Raw genomic sequence first — 15,769 nt, 5'->3', positions numbered from 1 at the left:
GCAACAGAGGCTGATGATTAATTCAAGGGTTCGTCTTTTATGCTGTCAGCAGTCGTGAGCTCAGGCTGGCTGGCAAGCAGATGCTCCTCCTGGAGGTGCTCCTTCCTGGGGAGCCTCTGTTCTCCATTTTCACTTTGTAACCCCCTCACCCTTCCTGTAAATGAACCGTGATGAAGAGAGTGGCGTTTGGAGTCCTTCTGCCTCGTCTTACAGCTCCCCTGTGCTGTTTCATAACTGTCAGATGAGAGTCTTAACAGGGGACGGGAGAAATAGAGCTCAACTTACGTAAGATGGATGTTTAAAGGGGGGGGGGGGGGGGGGGTGGAGGAAGGAAGGAGGGAGACTTGAGGCTGTTGAGGGAGGGAGGCACACACAGATAGGAAAGGAGAGGATTACGATGAAGCGGGAAGTGACAAAATGGCCAAGAGGAAATGGGATAACAAGTAGGCAAGAGAGAAAGAGCACTATGCATGGGATTTATAACATTCCATGTGTGACCAATTGCATTTTTAAATGGAAAAATCTATTAAATACCAGGGGAACTACTCTAGTACTCTCTCTTATACTCAAATGTGCTTTTAAAAAAAAAAAGATCTTTATATTATGATGGTATAAATCATACAGAGCACACAATTGATCCATGATTCATTCGATGAAGCTTTTCAATTGTAATTAAATGTAATCTCACATTGAAAGACATGATTACAGGGAACCTATTCTCTATTTGTTTTTTGTTTTTTTTATTATTTGTTTTTTTTTTAAAGCTCAGGTGAAAGCATTACAAGTACAAGCATATTTGCTTGTCCCAAATTGCCATGACTTTAAATTTGAAATTCAGTTTGTTGTTAAAAATATTCATCCATCCATCCATTTTCTGAGCCGATTATCCTCACAAGGGTCACGGGAGTGCTGGAGCCTATCCCAGCTTTCAACGGGCAAGAGGTTTATAATTACCTGTAGATGCCACCAGATGGCACCAAAGCGTTACTTTTGTATTAGACACGGCTTTAGCCTATAAATAAAAGTGCCTCTGCTCACTTCAACATAGTTCTTTAGCACCAGGATGCCACAAGATGGGGCCAAAGGGCTACCATTTTCAGACAGGGCTTTGGTGCCATCTTGTGAATTTCAGTGTTTTTCAGTAAATAATGGAAGCTAGGTTAAAATAATGTTTTTAAAAATCTGCAAATAGGCAAAGGAACACCCGTATTGGATGGAAGAGGTGGACAGGGTTTCTGTCAATGAGTGGCAGGTCATCAATATCCCTGTAAGCACACAGAGAGCATGCACACACACAGCCTACTAATTGTAAAGTGAATTAAGATTCTATAGCAAGTAAACATTATCACACAGCTCTGCAATGTCGCCAAGACTCTTTCTCAGCCAAGGGCTTTCCATTAGTTCTTTTCCTAAAATCTTGTAGAAAATTATAGCATCATTAGCTTTTAGAGCAACCCCTAGCTGTAGTTTCTGATTAAAAAACACAAGTGCCTTTTGCCCATTTTGACATTAATGTGCCTTGAAATATGGGGAGCATTAATTAAATGTTATTTTCAGTCATTTCGCCACAACAAGCACGGGCATCCGTCCTAATAGCGGCAGCACGTGCATGATTTTTAGGATGCCCGCAATGCACACGACAGGATGACATGGATCACTGATGACACACTGACCACGCGACAGTTGGCACGTGCAAAAGCGAAGCAAGAACATAAAGCCTTACAGGGAAATGCATTCTGAGTCACATTCAAGTAAGCTTTGAATGTATTCAGCTTTTTCCCTTGAAGCCAAGTACTGTAGTGTAGTTGTTGTGCTCTATAAATAAACACCGGTTTATTTACGACTCCACTTTAAAATTCACATCTTTGTATAGGCACAATTTTCATGTAGATCTTATATTGGATCCCATTACATTGTGTAAATGGTCATGATGTTATATAGCTGCAAACTAAAAATAATCAAATTAAAAATAATTTCTACTGACTGTATCATTCATTATTGCACTAAAATCATATTGTTGTCCCTTTGCTGTAATTGAATGCAATGCCACACATTGGCTCTCATCACGTCAGATCAATGTTTGCCAACCTTTATTGAGCCAAGGCACATATTTTACATCTGAAACATTTCCCAGCACACCACCAAACAAAAATATCAGTATGAATACTGAATGATGATCTTGTTTCAATGTGCTCACAAATGTGCTTACATACCCTGTTTAATTTAACTTAAAGCTATTAATTTGTTGCAACAGGTGGCTACACGGGTTAATTTTACCGTCTTACATTAAGTGGAAGAACATTTAATTGTTCTGCCTGTCAATATTCATAGCTGGCATAAATAGATGAACAAAGATACATTAGTTGTAGTAAATGAATAACGATTTTCTAGTGGTTTGGAATTTTTTTTAAGCTTTTGCACCAAATGAAACTTCAACTTTTCTCACCCTCTCAGGTGCTGCTGGCAGAGGAGCGAGGCAGCGAGCGTCTGTTCGCCGTCAAGGTCCTGAAAAAGGACGTCCTCTTCCAGGACGAGGACACGGAGAGCGCCCTGGTGGAGAGGAGGGTCTTGGCGCTGCAGATGCGTCCCCACTTTCTCACGTCGCTCTACTGCGCCTTCCAGACTGAGGTGTGTATGCATGTGGAGCAGTTACAGGCAAACATTTTCCCTCAAGCGACACATTTAGTTTATAAACAGACAGATGGGATGCGTTAAAAATAAATAAATATTAAAGTTAAAATGTGTATCTAAAGTACATAAAATAGTTTTCTTTGATAATAGAAAAATCATTCTTTCTCATGTTTTTAATTGTATTATTTATAGTGACTCTAGAGAGGATAAGAGGTATGGAAAATGGATGGATGGATAATGAAATTATAATTAAATAACCAATTATGTATCATGATTTAAATAAATATAACTCCTAACCCCAGCCCTAAAATGTATTGTTTACAATAAATATAATCAGCTACAGTGGTACCTTACGAAATGAATTTATTCATACAAAGTTTAATTTGCTCATATAGAAAATCACTTTTCCCCATTCAAATGCATTCACATGCCATTAAGCCCTTACAGCTCCCCAAAAAACACATTTTGAATAGCACTGTATTGTATAAAAACAAAATAAAAGGGAATATAAATACATTTTAAAAAATTAAGGCACTAATTAACTTGGGCACAACTGTATTTACTGAGAAAAATTAATACAAAAAGCATTCAAAATTAATCAATTGCATTTTAATTAACAATTTTCAGGATGTGGGGGGCCAAACTAAGCAAATATTATAGGACTCGGCGGCACGGTGGACGACTGGTTAGAGCGTCTGCCTCACAGTTCTGAGGACCGGGGTTCAATCCCCGGCCCCGCCTGTGTGGAGTTTGCATGTTCTCCCCGTGCCTGTGTGGGTTTTCTCCGGGCACTCCGGTTTCCTCCCACATCCCAAAAACATGCATGGTAGGTTGATTGAAGTCTCTAAATTGTCTCTAGGTGTGAATGTGAGTGCGAATGGTTGTTTGTTTATATGTGCCCTGCAATTGGCTGGCAACCAGTTCAGGGTGTACCCCGCCTCCTGCCCGATGACAGCTGGGATAGGCTCCAGCACTCCCGCGACCCTTGTGAGGATAAGCGGCTCAGAAAATGGATGGATGGATGGATAATAGGACTCTTGATAATAAATGCTTGGCAGGCTGGATTAAAGAGGTTTGCCCACCTTGGCTACAGATGGTCCCAAATGTACCACAAAACCTCCAACATCCAATTCACAAGCCTGCATGACATTTTGGGCTATATGGTCCTCTCAGGACTTAGAATAATATGGTGGAACCTTGATTTAATGGACTAATACGGTGGTGGGCTGGGTCGTTCGTCCGTTCAAGCCGATTGTCCGTTAAATTGAAGCCCTTTTTTTCATCTCCTAAAAAGGTACAGTATGGTGAAAAAAAATATTTAAACAAAAATAAAAGAGTTTGAAAATGTTTGAAAAGTTTTTAAGTTTATCCAAACTTACCTCACTGGTGCTTGGGAGGGGTGATAATATGACATGCGTGTAGAAAGTTGTTGTGGGGGCTAGTCAAGGGTCTCTTTCATGACCCACAAGGTTAGCGCGCTTCCTTTTTTCACCTCCATTATGATTGGATGCCATAGAACAGGTGTTGATAAAAACACAACTGTATACTGTACCAAAATCAGAATAGCATGTTCGAGAGATGAGACACAAGCTCTGGAGCAAACAAGCCATAAATATTGTACGAATTGGTAGAAACGACACCCCTTTTGAGCTGCGCGCCTACGGCGACACTAAGCTAATGTCCATGCGTTGCCTTTAATGCTAACATGGCTACCACTTAGGCATGTCTATTAGTCGATTCTAGTCTTCATATCTGTGACAACAGCGACACAACCCAGAAACCGGAAATACGGGTACCAGTCTGTTGATTCTGCCACAGGGTCAGTAAACAACAGCGGCCAATTCTGGAACTAACAGACTTTGTCAGCTAATGTACAAAGAGACATTTTCAGTTCCAAATGGACACTATTTCCTGTCCATTAAATCCAAAGTCTGTTAAATCAAGGTTCCACTGTACATGAAATAATTATTTTGCACTTTCCAACAAGCATCCTACAGATTGTTTCTTAACTGTGAACCATGTGTGTATTTCAACAGGACCGCCTGTACTATGTGATGGAATACGTCAATGGAGGAGACCTGATGTTTCACATTCAGATCATCGGGAAGTTCAAAGAGCCTCACGCAGCGTATGTGCTCTTATCTCCACGGCGTCTTCGTTGCTCGTCTTGGACGCGTGTACTTATCTCGCCGCTTTGTTCATTATTCTTGGCGACTCTTGAAAAAGTCCTCAGCTGGAGGAGCGACTGCCTCCTCCCACTAATCTTGTCTTCTCATCCTCGTCATCCAATAATCTTTGATCAATCATCCAAAACTAATTCTTACCCTATTGCTCAATTTTTTATTTGCCTTTCATCTAGTTGCTTCCGCCGCCTTTCATCACCCTGCTGCCTCTTCTTGTCATGCTTCCTCTTTTGATTTACTTTTATTTCCTGGTACACGCACTAAAGCAAGCTCTCGCTCTCTCTCTCTCTCTCTCTCTCTCTCTCTCTCTTTCTTTCTTTCTTTCTCACGCTCTCTTTCTCACTCTCTCTCCACCTGCAGGTTTTACGCAGCAGAGATAGCAGTGGGCCTCTTCTTCCTCCACAGCAAAGGGATCATCTACAGGTAAAAGCTGATTTATGTCACATTTGGGGGCCTGAGTCGTTCCTCCGCAGTGCAGCGAGCAAAAGCCACATCGCTCTTGTCTTTCTCAGCAAACGACTCTTTTAAAGCTGGTATCCATCAAAATGAATCATAGAGCGTGTCGTCCCACCTTTCATCAGGGATCTAAAGCTGGACAATGTGCTGCTGGACAGCGAGGGCCACATTAAGATCGCCGACTTTGGGATGTGCAGGGAGGGAATGTTTGAAGGCGACAGCACGCACACGTTCTGTGGAACCCCAGACTACATCGCTCCCGAGGTAGGCCAACACCCTGTTTTTGGACTGCCAAGAAGGGCTATTTGGTACTTCGTTTTCATCGTCAAAGGTTGTGCCAAATTCACTGCTCAGTGCCAATTTTTGACAACCATCTATCAGACTACAGTAAAGTGAACCCCGCATATGCGCAAATTTGACTTTTCACACATTTTTGGGTGGAGACCTGTCCTCCGTTAGTTGCTGAAAAACTCCTATTTTCTGTTTTTTTTTTTTTTTTTTTTTTTTTTTTGCTCAAGTCACAAAAGCGCTTTTCCGCCATCTGGTGGCATCCTTGTGCCCAGGAACTATGTTGAAGTAAGTTGAGGAGCTTGATTTTAACAAAATTACTGCTTTGCCACCATCTACTGGCATCCTGTTTTCAAGGAACTATTTTGAAGTGAGTTGAGGAGCTTCATTTAAAAGAAATTAATGCTTTGCTGCCATCTTGTGGGATCCTTGTGTCAAGGAACTATGTGGAAGTAAGTTGAGGACCTTCATTTAGAAAAAAAGTATTGGTTAGCCGCCATCTTGTAGCAGTTAGAAACTGTTTGGTTGCTGACCCTGAACGCTTACCACTCCCCTACACAGCTATGGCCATCCCTCCCACATGAGCCACATCAAACCTAACCAACCCAAACATACTGAACTGCACCGCTTGGGCTGGTTTCCTCTCTTGTTCTTCTTTTACCTGCAGCCGTCACTGCAGTCTCCCTTCATTCCTCCCCTGTGACCTTGTCAGTGTTTTTTTTCCAGTCATTAGCCAATTCAATTAGCACAGCGGGGGCTTGCAACACACACCGCCGCAAAACCACCACTGTCCTTCAGAGACCTTGTATCACCATTGGTGCTCTCTTAGTACCACGCTTGACAAGAGTGACTGATGAAGTCCCCCGCGCATGTATGTATGGTTGAGAAAGTGCTAAAACTATTGGAAAAATCTCAAACACAAATTAATCCAGCTGGCCCGCAAACACTGAACAAAAAGGTATTTGCACCGTGTGATGAATCGTGTTTACAGTACGGCATGTGTGTGCGTGTGCGTGTGTTTGTGTGTGTGCAGGGGGCAATTGAAGGAGTAGCAGACATGAACAACTGGGAGAGACAAAAGAGAGAACGTGACTGTTGTGCACATCTTTGATAAACATAGGGGGCCCCTGAGTATTGACTCTCTTATGTAAACACCCATTGATTCTGTTGCGTTTGACACTTTGGTTGCGATACAATATACTCTCCCCAGGGGGCTGTGAGATACACACACACACACACATGTGAACATATTCCTGTTTTTTCCCCCCACATTTCTATACTCATTCATGCATTCACTCTCGCTAATGCAACACTTTGTACCTGAGGTGGCAAAAGTACTTAGTTACTTTCTTAAAAGAACTGTACTTAAATACAATTACTTATACTGTTAAAAAAAACAATAATAATAATAACAATACTGTGGTAAGAAAACTGAAATACTGTACCAATCCAACATCTTTACTTGAGTAAAAGTAAAACATTTCTACGCTGTGTCGTCATTCGATGAGGTTACAAAAGTGGCAAAACTATTTTAACAGCGTAATGAGTAGAAGATACAGATATCTGTTTTCAAATGGAGTAAAAGTAAAAACTCATCAGAAAAATAAATACTCAAGTACGACTGGAACTAACCATAATTTTAATAATCTATTAATCTGTCCATTATTTTGTTGATTAATCAATGAATAGTATAAAAATATTATTCAATTTCCATCGCTTTATTGAAGAAACAAAATATTATTTCAAATTGACAGTTCATAAACTGATAATGATTCAGTTACCGGTTTGGTCCGTAACATGTCAGAAAAAAGGTCAAAATGTTTACCATTATTTTCCAAAATAAAATCAGATGTTTGCAAATGTCTTATTTTGATTAGACACGAAGATAATCAGTCTGCTTTCATGGAGGACTACAGAAATGAGAGAATATATACAGTTGAGCAGCGGAAATTCTGAGAATTTGGACAATTTTAAGTTAAACAAAATCTCTGAATGATTAATTAATTATCAAAATAGTTGTCATTTAATTTGACAATTCATAAGTTGTCAATTAATCGATCCATTGTTGCACCTCTAACTGATGCAGATACCGGCAAAATCTACTTTAGTACAGTAACAAAGTATTTGTACTTTGTGACTTCACACCACTCATGCAACTTTTCCATCCAGCAAGATTCACTTCACTCTGATAACCCCTGGGCTCAAGTGTCTTCCCCGGATCCCCACTAAGGCGTGTTGAATTCAATTCAAAAGTCACACTATCACAAGTCCAGACCCCTGACTATATGTTTCATTTCAGCACTTCTACCCGCCACTTAAGATCCAATAATCTCCATTTAATTATCTGTCATTCACACCAACCTAAAGACACATGGAAATTTGATTTATGAATCTAAAGCCACAATGGAAAGCCAAAACTTGCATACGAAGCTGAAAATAGTAGAACTGGGACTTAATGACCAATTCTTCCTTATTTGCAGATTGTGGCCTATCAGCCCTACAACAAAGCGGTGGACTGGTGGTCATTTGGAGTGTTGCTCTATGAAATGTTGGCAGGACAGGTATTATACACAACCTTGTTAAGTTTCTGTCTGTTGTTGTTGTTGTTTTTTTTTATTGCACTTTATTTTTTCCAGCCGCCTTTTGACGGCATCGATGAGGAGGAACTTTTCCAGTCCATCATGGAACAGTGTGTTTCCTACCCCAAGAGTCTCTCCCGTGAAGCTGTCGCCATCTGCAAGGGAGTACGTATGCAGACGCACTATATCAGTGCTTCTTGAACTTAGCCACCTCAAAAACATACTGAGCTCTCCAAGTACCACCATCATGACCAACATTAAAATACAGCAGCGTGTAGACCTTCAAAATAGTATTGAAATAAAAAATATTTTAATTATTATTATTATTATTATTATTAAAATGAGGCAGCAGCTTTATTCTTAAAAAGTATATTTGATATTATTGTAATCCACTGTAACATTACTGTATACACAGTTTTAAAATTAACCCTAAATAATAAAAAATACAAAATTCTACTTAAATATTGATTCAATTAAACTGTATTGCACATATATATTAAGTACAGTTCTACCTAAATAAAAGTTGCAAAACAAACAGTTTGAAAAACAAACAATTGTACGAAACAGTTAAATACAACTGAACTGTACTTAGGCAATGATTCTTTTGCCTACACTGTATGATCAAAAGAGTTGGGACAAACGGCTCTATCAATTAGGTAATTAATTGAGGGTTGGACCACACCTTTGACAATTGTTTTCTTCCAACTTTGTGGGAACAATATGTGCAACAGGCACAGTTTATAAAGTAATGCTTGGATGATATTGGTGTGGAAGAACTGGCATCAAACATCTTTTGGATTAACTACAACAGAGACAGAGTAACCTCTTAAATGGGCAAAGTTCAAAATCTTGCTGAAAGACTTCCTGGAAGAGTGCAAGCTATTATACAAAGCTACAAAATGGGGACCAACTCCATACTTTTGTCTGTTTTCACTTCCTGTAGTTGGAATAGCCAAGGTGCACCCCGCCTTTTGCCCAACTGTCAACTGTGCTACGCTGTAGCTCCCCACAACTCAAATTTGGACAAGAGCTATTGAAAATGCATCGATGGAGGTTATGAAATCAAGAGGAGAATAAGATATACTTGTAATCCCACACTGTTTTTGAAGGTCATCTTTTCTTTTCTTTTTTCCAACTGAAGCTCCTGACAAAGCACCCCGGCAAGCGCCTCGGTGGAGGAGAGGACGCCGAACGTGAGATCAGGGAGCATCCGTTCTTCCGCTGGATGGACTGGGACCGTCTGGAGAGGCTGGAGATCCCGCCGCCCTTCATCCCCAGATCTGTCAGTCCAACATCTCTGGTTTCTTATACCTGCCATTCTTCTACAACCATGATTCCCCCCCCCCCCCCCCCCCCCATCATTGCTCTTCTCAGTACTTCATCAGAAGTAATGACCTACAGTACATCTAGCTACAACTTAAATGCTAATGTATTTGTTCCATAGGCCTGGTTGATGTGACCTAAACTGTGTTAGTAGTGGGACTGCTTCTTTAACCAATCAGATTTCAAATTCATCCTCACAGAGTCACAACACTGCCCCATGATGAAATCAGCATTTTACCGTCCTCTGATTGGTTGGTCAGAGCAAAACTTGAGCAGCCAACTTTGAATATAGTTTCTGAACTGCTCCAAATTTCTAATCTGATTGGTTACAAGAAACAGCCCTGTTGCTAATATAGTTTAATTTAGATTGGCCAGCAGTACTGATTCAGGGCAGATTTGATTGTCATGGCAATACATGGAGGCTGAAATCTGAAAAAAAAATTCTAACATACATATACATATAGTACATGTGATAGAAGCATGCAGCCAAGAGAAATGCTATGAAAGGAAGAGAATTGACTGTTGGAAATAAATAGCCCGCTGGCAGGAACAGACGTATAAAAATAGGTTAAAAAAAAAAAAAAAACAAGGAAAAAGCAAAATAGAATATATGCTCATGTGTCGTCATATATGATGGCACTAAGATTTGCGTTACTTCAGAGGCATATTTTTTGGTCCGGTTACAAAAATCCAATTCTTATTAATCCTGTTCACTTTCAACAGGGCGGGAAAAAAGGGGAAAACTTCGACAAGTTCTTCACGGCGGCCCCGTCGGCGCTCACTCCCTCGGACCCGGATGTGCTGGCAGCCGTCAACCAGGAGGACTTCCAGGGCTTCTCCTTTCTCAACCCAGAGTTTGCTCCGTCACCCCTAACTGCAGTCTAAAAATAACCTAACCTACCATGCAAATAGTCTAGTTTTATACTGCGACCTCTCACAACTCCGTTCAATACCAGGACTCCCATGAATTTAATCCTGCTAGACAGATTTAAATATGTTGCAATAATGCAAAGAATGCCAGTGTTGTAGAGCGCCATGTAAGAGTTGTTTTTGGAAATAATAGCAGAATCACTTTTATCATTTTGCATGCAGATTATATAGAATCTATTTGACTCAATTTCTGTAGAGGTTCCCAGAAATACAGCACATAGACATGTTATATGTGGGCAGCAGATGTATTTCAATAAAAATCCTTTAATTAGAGATTACATTACACTGGTGCACAAAGTATTAGGCCACCATTATATTTGTTGTTTTAGCAACAAAATGACCAAATGCAACTAGAATGTACTTACAGGAGTTGTCCCTCCGATTTCATGAATGATGATGAACAGATGACAAAGTTTTCAGAAGTGGATGACTGCTTTGATGACAACGGTAAAAGTACATTTCTAAACATTTATCCAGATTTTTAAACCAAAATTATTATGTACTTCTTTGGTCCGTTTCACAACGATCAGTTTTGTGTTTTATATCAGTATTTGTCCTGTGTTTTGGGGAAATGATCATGAAAGCAACAAATCTAGTGGTGGACTATTCACAAGGTGAAGATTGTATTTATTCCCAGCTATTTAGACCAATGATATGTATTCCAAATTTCCAAGCCACACCAATTGAATATGGGCATTTTTATTTGTATTCATTATTGTTATTTTTATTACAGTATTTATTAACATAATTTTGTGTTGTTTTCATTTTTGTCAGGTTTAGTTAATTTTATTTACTTTTTAATGTTATGTTTAATGTAATGTATTCTGTTTATTTATTTTATTTCATTTTATTTTCCTGTTTTTATGTGATTTACTATAGTTTTTAATTATTTTTAATTAATTATCTATTATTTTATTTAACATTGATATAATTTATTTTTAATTGTATGTTTTTGATTTAATTAAATTTTACTCATTTTCTGTTTTTATTTAACCCATTTTACATTATATTTAATTAGTTTTCTTTTTTTCATATTTCACTGATTTTTCTTACTGACTCATTCCATTTTATTTCCATGTTTTGAATTTTTAATTCCAGTAATTCCGTTTTTTAAATGTTTATGTAGTGTATTCTATTTATTTATATATTTGGTTTTATTTAATTTTATTTCATTTATTTTCTTTCTGTACAAATTTTATTTTTTTGTATTTGTTTATTCTTACTTTTATTTTGGGCAGCCTGGTGAAGGACTGGTTAGCACGTCTGCCTCACAGTTCTGAGGACCTGGGTTCAAGACCGGAGTTTGCATGTTCTCCCCGTGCCATTGTGGGTTTTCTCCAGGTACTCCAGTTTCCTTCCACATTCCAAAAACATGCATGGTAGGTTAATTGAAGACTCTAAATTATCCGTAAGTGTGACTGTGATTGCGAATGGTTGTTTGTTTCTCTGTGCCCTGCGATTGGGTGGCGACCAGTACGGGTGTACCACGCCTCTCGCCCAGAGTCAGCTGGGATAGCCTCCAACACTCCCGCGACCCTAGTGAGGTTAAGCGCTACGGAAAATGGATGGATGGATTGATAGGTTTTTTTTCATTTATTAGATTTTATTCATTAATTTCATTATTTTTAATGAGAATATATGTTTTTTTCATTTTATTCATTTGCAAATGATTCTATTTCAGTTTATTTAAATGTTATTATGGTATTAATTTATTGTACTTTATTTATATTAATGTTCATTCTTTTTATATGAATTTTATTTCTTTTTTATATTGCATTTAATGTTTTTTTTTATCTTAACATATATATATAATATATATTTATTAATTCTACTCTATTATATGTATTTTTTATCAATTCAATTGAATGATCTTTTTTTTAATTTGATTTCATTTTATGTATTTTATTTTAATTTGATGTATTTTATTTAGACAAGTCCCATTGAACGCCACTCCGTCATCTTCCTGTGGGCTCGCTTGACCTCCAAAATCAACGTCGCACACACAAGCACAGACCTAACCCGACCCACTCAGAAGCCACACTGACAGTGGACGCGGGCTTCAAGCACCGCCTCCCATTCTGTCTGTCATCATAATCCTTCACCACCTCAAATTCGGCCACTACTTTGAGCCCATTTTTTTTTATAGTTTTTATACACTCTAAAAAGCCCAACTTAATTTTGTAAGAGACTTAAAACTCCAGGTGCGTGAGCTTGTGCAGAGGTTTTCTGGTCTGCTGTGACGTCCTGGCAGCATCATCGATTAGTTGTAATTAAAAAGCGCGGCTCTCTGGAAACAGTTCAATATGGCGAGCAAATAATAGCATCAACTGTCATCGGGCGCTATCTCAGCCTGGCCAGGTGGCTCATATGGAAAGCCGATTGAGCGTTTATTCAATATCCTTGATATCCATCTTAAGGTCTGTGTAGTATTATAGTAAGACAATTACTAATAACATTTTATTCCATTACTAATGCCACTTTTGCCTAATAGTACGCAATTAAACCTTGTAGTAAACTACTGAGCTTCACTCATAAGACTACTAGGCCCAACTAGTAGGCATGTGTCACACACTAGTAGCCTCCTGTACCCTACTAGTTGCAACAAAATGACCAACAGTAGGTTTGCCTCACGACTAACAAGTGGGCAGCAGTGGGGGTAAAAAAAAAGTTACAAGTAAGACCCAGATGTTCTACTAGTGCACTCAATTGTCTTTAAATGTTATATAAATGCTCAAATGACTTCATGGAAAGCCGTTTGAGCGTTTGTTCAATATCCTTGATATCTAGCTTAAAAGTACTTGTACATGTTACTAGTGAGGCAAAACTGTGCTACTAGTATTTCTAGTGACATAAAAATCTGCTAGTTAACATGTAGTGCCTGCCTAGTAGTAGTAGTATTCCGCAGACATCAACTCGTGCAAAGTTTTGCCTCACTGGTGACATAGCTGCCCTACTAGTATGCCAAAGATATCCTGTTAATGTGCAGAAATGCCATACAATAGTGGAAGGCAGTAATGGAAAAGACAACAAGTAAGACACAGTCATTCTTCTACTGAATCCTACTTGTTCTACTTGTGCACTGAATTATGATTTAGTGAATTCCTTGCAACTGTACGTTGAGAAACATTGTCTTTAAACTGTTCGACTATTTTCTCACGCACTTGTTCACAAAGAGATGAACCTCGCCCCATCTTTGCTTGTGAATGACTGAGAAATTCAGGGAAGCTCCTTTTATACCCAATCATGGCACCCATCTGTTCCCAATTAGCCTGTTCACCTGTGGGATGTTCCAAACAGGTGTTAAATGAGCATTCCTCAACTTTCTCAGTCTTTTTTGCCACTTGTCCCAGCTTTTTTGGAACGTGTTGCAGCTATAAAATTCAAAGTTAATGATTATTTGCTAAAAACAATCAAGTTTATCAGTTTGAACATTAAATATCTTGTTTTTGTAGTGTATTCAATTAAATATAGGTTGAACATGATTTGCAAATCATTGTATTCTGTTTTTATTTATGTTTAACATAACGTCCCAACTTCATTGGAATTCGGGTTGTAACAAATTGACAACTACATGCCACTAGTAGTACTAGATGCATACAATTCTACTTGTTAATATCTAGTACTTCCCTTATATTCCTTGTGGCATGCAGATGTAAACTCGTGCAATTTTGCCTCACTCGTAACATGAAGTTGTCCCAGTATGCCAAAGTTGCCCTACTAGTGTGCAGTATTTGTCATAGACTAGTGAAAGGTAGTCATTGGGAGAAAAAAACTTTACGAATGAGATACAGTCGTTCTTCTAGGGTGCCCTTGTTGTTCTACTAGTGCGCTGAATTGTCTTTACAGTGAGGACAAAGAGTGTGCTAGTACACAGACCTTGGGCTGGATATCAAAGCTATAGAATGATCACTTCCACTTTCCATACGGCTCCGCTTATTTCCCAAATTGTAGCTTTGATCTGGCACCTCGTACATCCCAATCTTTCACCCACTTCACTTTTTTTCCAGCATATTCATGATTATTTCCTCAACAAAATCCCACCATGCCAAGCTTAAGTGACACCATACATCAAATCTGAACTTTTTTTTTGTTTTTTTCTCGATAGCACAAACAATCCCAGTCGTTTAGAAAATGACTTTGTTTATCTATTCTGTGTGTTGATTGTGATGGGGAAAACATGCGGCAAATTGATAAGTAAAGATGAATAAAGTGCAGCGATGAAGCTGCGGTGAAACAAACAGCTTCTCGCCTTATCGCCTTTCTGTTACCCCCCACCACCTCCCACTTTCACACATATGCGCAAAAATGCAACCTCAAGCACGCACACACACATACACAGAAGTTGCTGAGCCCTCTATTTACTGTAGTACTGTACTTGCCAAAGCAGCAAAACCCTCTCGAGGGCAGCTCATGTTCCCACCCTCCTCCTTCTGCTCCCCCTCCCTCCTTTCCAGAATTGTGATGGGACTAATACCCCCTTAGAGAGTCTAACAAGTTGACCTTCACATTAAAATCTTATCAAGTTCTCCCTCTCTCCTTCTCCGCCTCCCCCGCTCACGTCCTGTACTGTACTGTATCTGCCCTTCATCACTCCAACGTCCTTCATGTCTCTTCACAGTGTTCATTTTGTGCTGGTGGCTTTAAATCATCCTGTCAAAAGGTGTTGTTTTTTTTGTTTTTTGTTTTTTTTATCTGTTGATAACACTACACCGCAGGCAGCACTGTGAGTTAGTGGTTACCACATTTGCCTCACAGTCAAGAGTGAATCTCACCTTGGGCCTTCCTGTGTGGAGTGTGGGTTTTCAAAATCATTCAACATGATTCCTAGTTAAATACAGTGACGTATATACTGTAAATGGCCCAGAGTTGTGAATATGAGTGTAAATGGTTATTTGTCTACGTTCCATCCAATTGACTGGCAACCAGTTCAGGGTGTACCCCGCCTCAATAGGCTCCAGTCACCAGTGTAATCAAGCTGAAAGTCACACACGCTGTAGTACATTTGTGTGTTGACGTGCGGCATTAAGGGGTGTGGCCTAGTGAGCAACATCTGAAGATGCAGTCAGTCTCGTTGGTCGTTTACCACGCGGTTAGTTCAGTGTTAGCATGTTCTCTGTTTTCCTTGCAAACGTTTTCATTTTGTATTTGTTTGGTTTTGACAAACGGCTAAACACTTCACTTCACTCACAGCTCACTCGTGAATCAAATTTTGGCTTGCAGCACAAAAGTATATACAGTGGTGCCTTCCGTGAACCAACTAATGACTTTTTTGAGATACGAGCGGTCGATTGGCCGATTTTATGCTTTGACTTGTGACTGCAACCTTGAGATGCGAGTGCTGTATTTTGACAACTAACTTCACAAGAAGTTTGTTTGACA

At 39.3% G+C, this 15,769-nt stretch overlaps 1 protein-coding gene across 6 annotated transcripts in view; it reads left to right on the top strand.

Annotated features, from left to right (window-relative positions):
- The window catches only part of prkcg (protein kinase C, gamma), a 42,581-nt gene extending 27,951 nt beyond the window's left edge, over window positions 1-14,630 (top strand). For 4 of the 6 annotated variants that reach the window (XM_061777744.1, XM_061777745.1, XM_061777746.1 and 1 more), the window contains 8 exons: window positions 2,455-2,628; window positions 4,668-4,759; window positions 5,175-5,237; window positions 5,396-5,534; window positions 8,039-8,119; window positions 8,195-8,302; window positions 9,279-9,419; window positions 10,184-14,630. In XM_061777744.1, the coding sequence (XP_061633728.1) occupies window positions 2,455-2,628; window positions 4,668-4,759; window positions 5,175-5,237; window positions 5,396-5,534; window positions 8,039-8,119; window positions 8,195-8,302; window positions 9,279-9,419; window positions 10,184-10,345 (960 nt within the window). In that variant the 3' untranslated portion in view covers window positions 10,346-14,630. The remainder of the gene's footprint in view (window positions 1-2,454; window positions 2,629-4,667; window positions 4,760-5,174; window positions 5,238-5,395; window positions 5,535-8,038; window positions 8,120-8,194; window positions 8,303-9,278; window positions 9,420-10,183) is intronic. The other 2 variants (XR_009789177.1, XR_009789176.1) reach the window with 2 other exon arrangements.
- Window positions 14,631-15,769: the final 1,139 nt, after the last annotated feature.

The sequence above is a fragment of the Phyllopteryx taeniolatus genome, chromosome 6 (genome assembly GCF_024500385.1).
Source record: "Phyllopteryx taeniolatus isolate TA_2022b chromosome 6, UOR_Ptae_1.2, whole genome shotgun sequence".
NCBI classification, from domain to species: Eukaryota; Metazoa; Chordata; class Actinopteri; order Syngnathiformes; family Syngnathidae; genus Phyllopteryx; species Phyllopteryx taeniolatus.
Note: the sequence above shows the minus strand (reverse complement) of the source record. Positions and strands in the feature narration are given on the sequence as shown.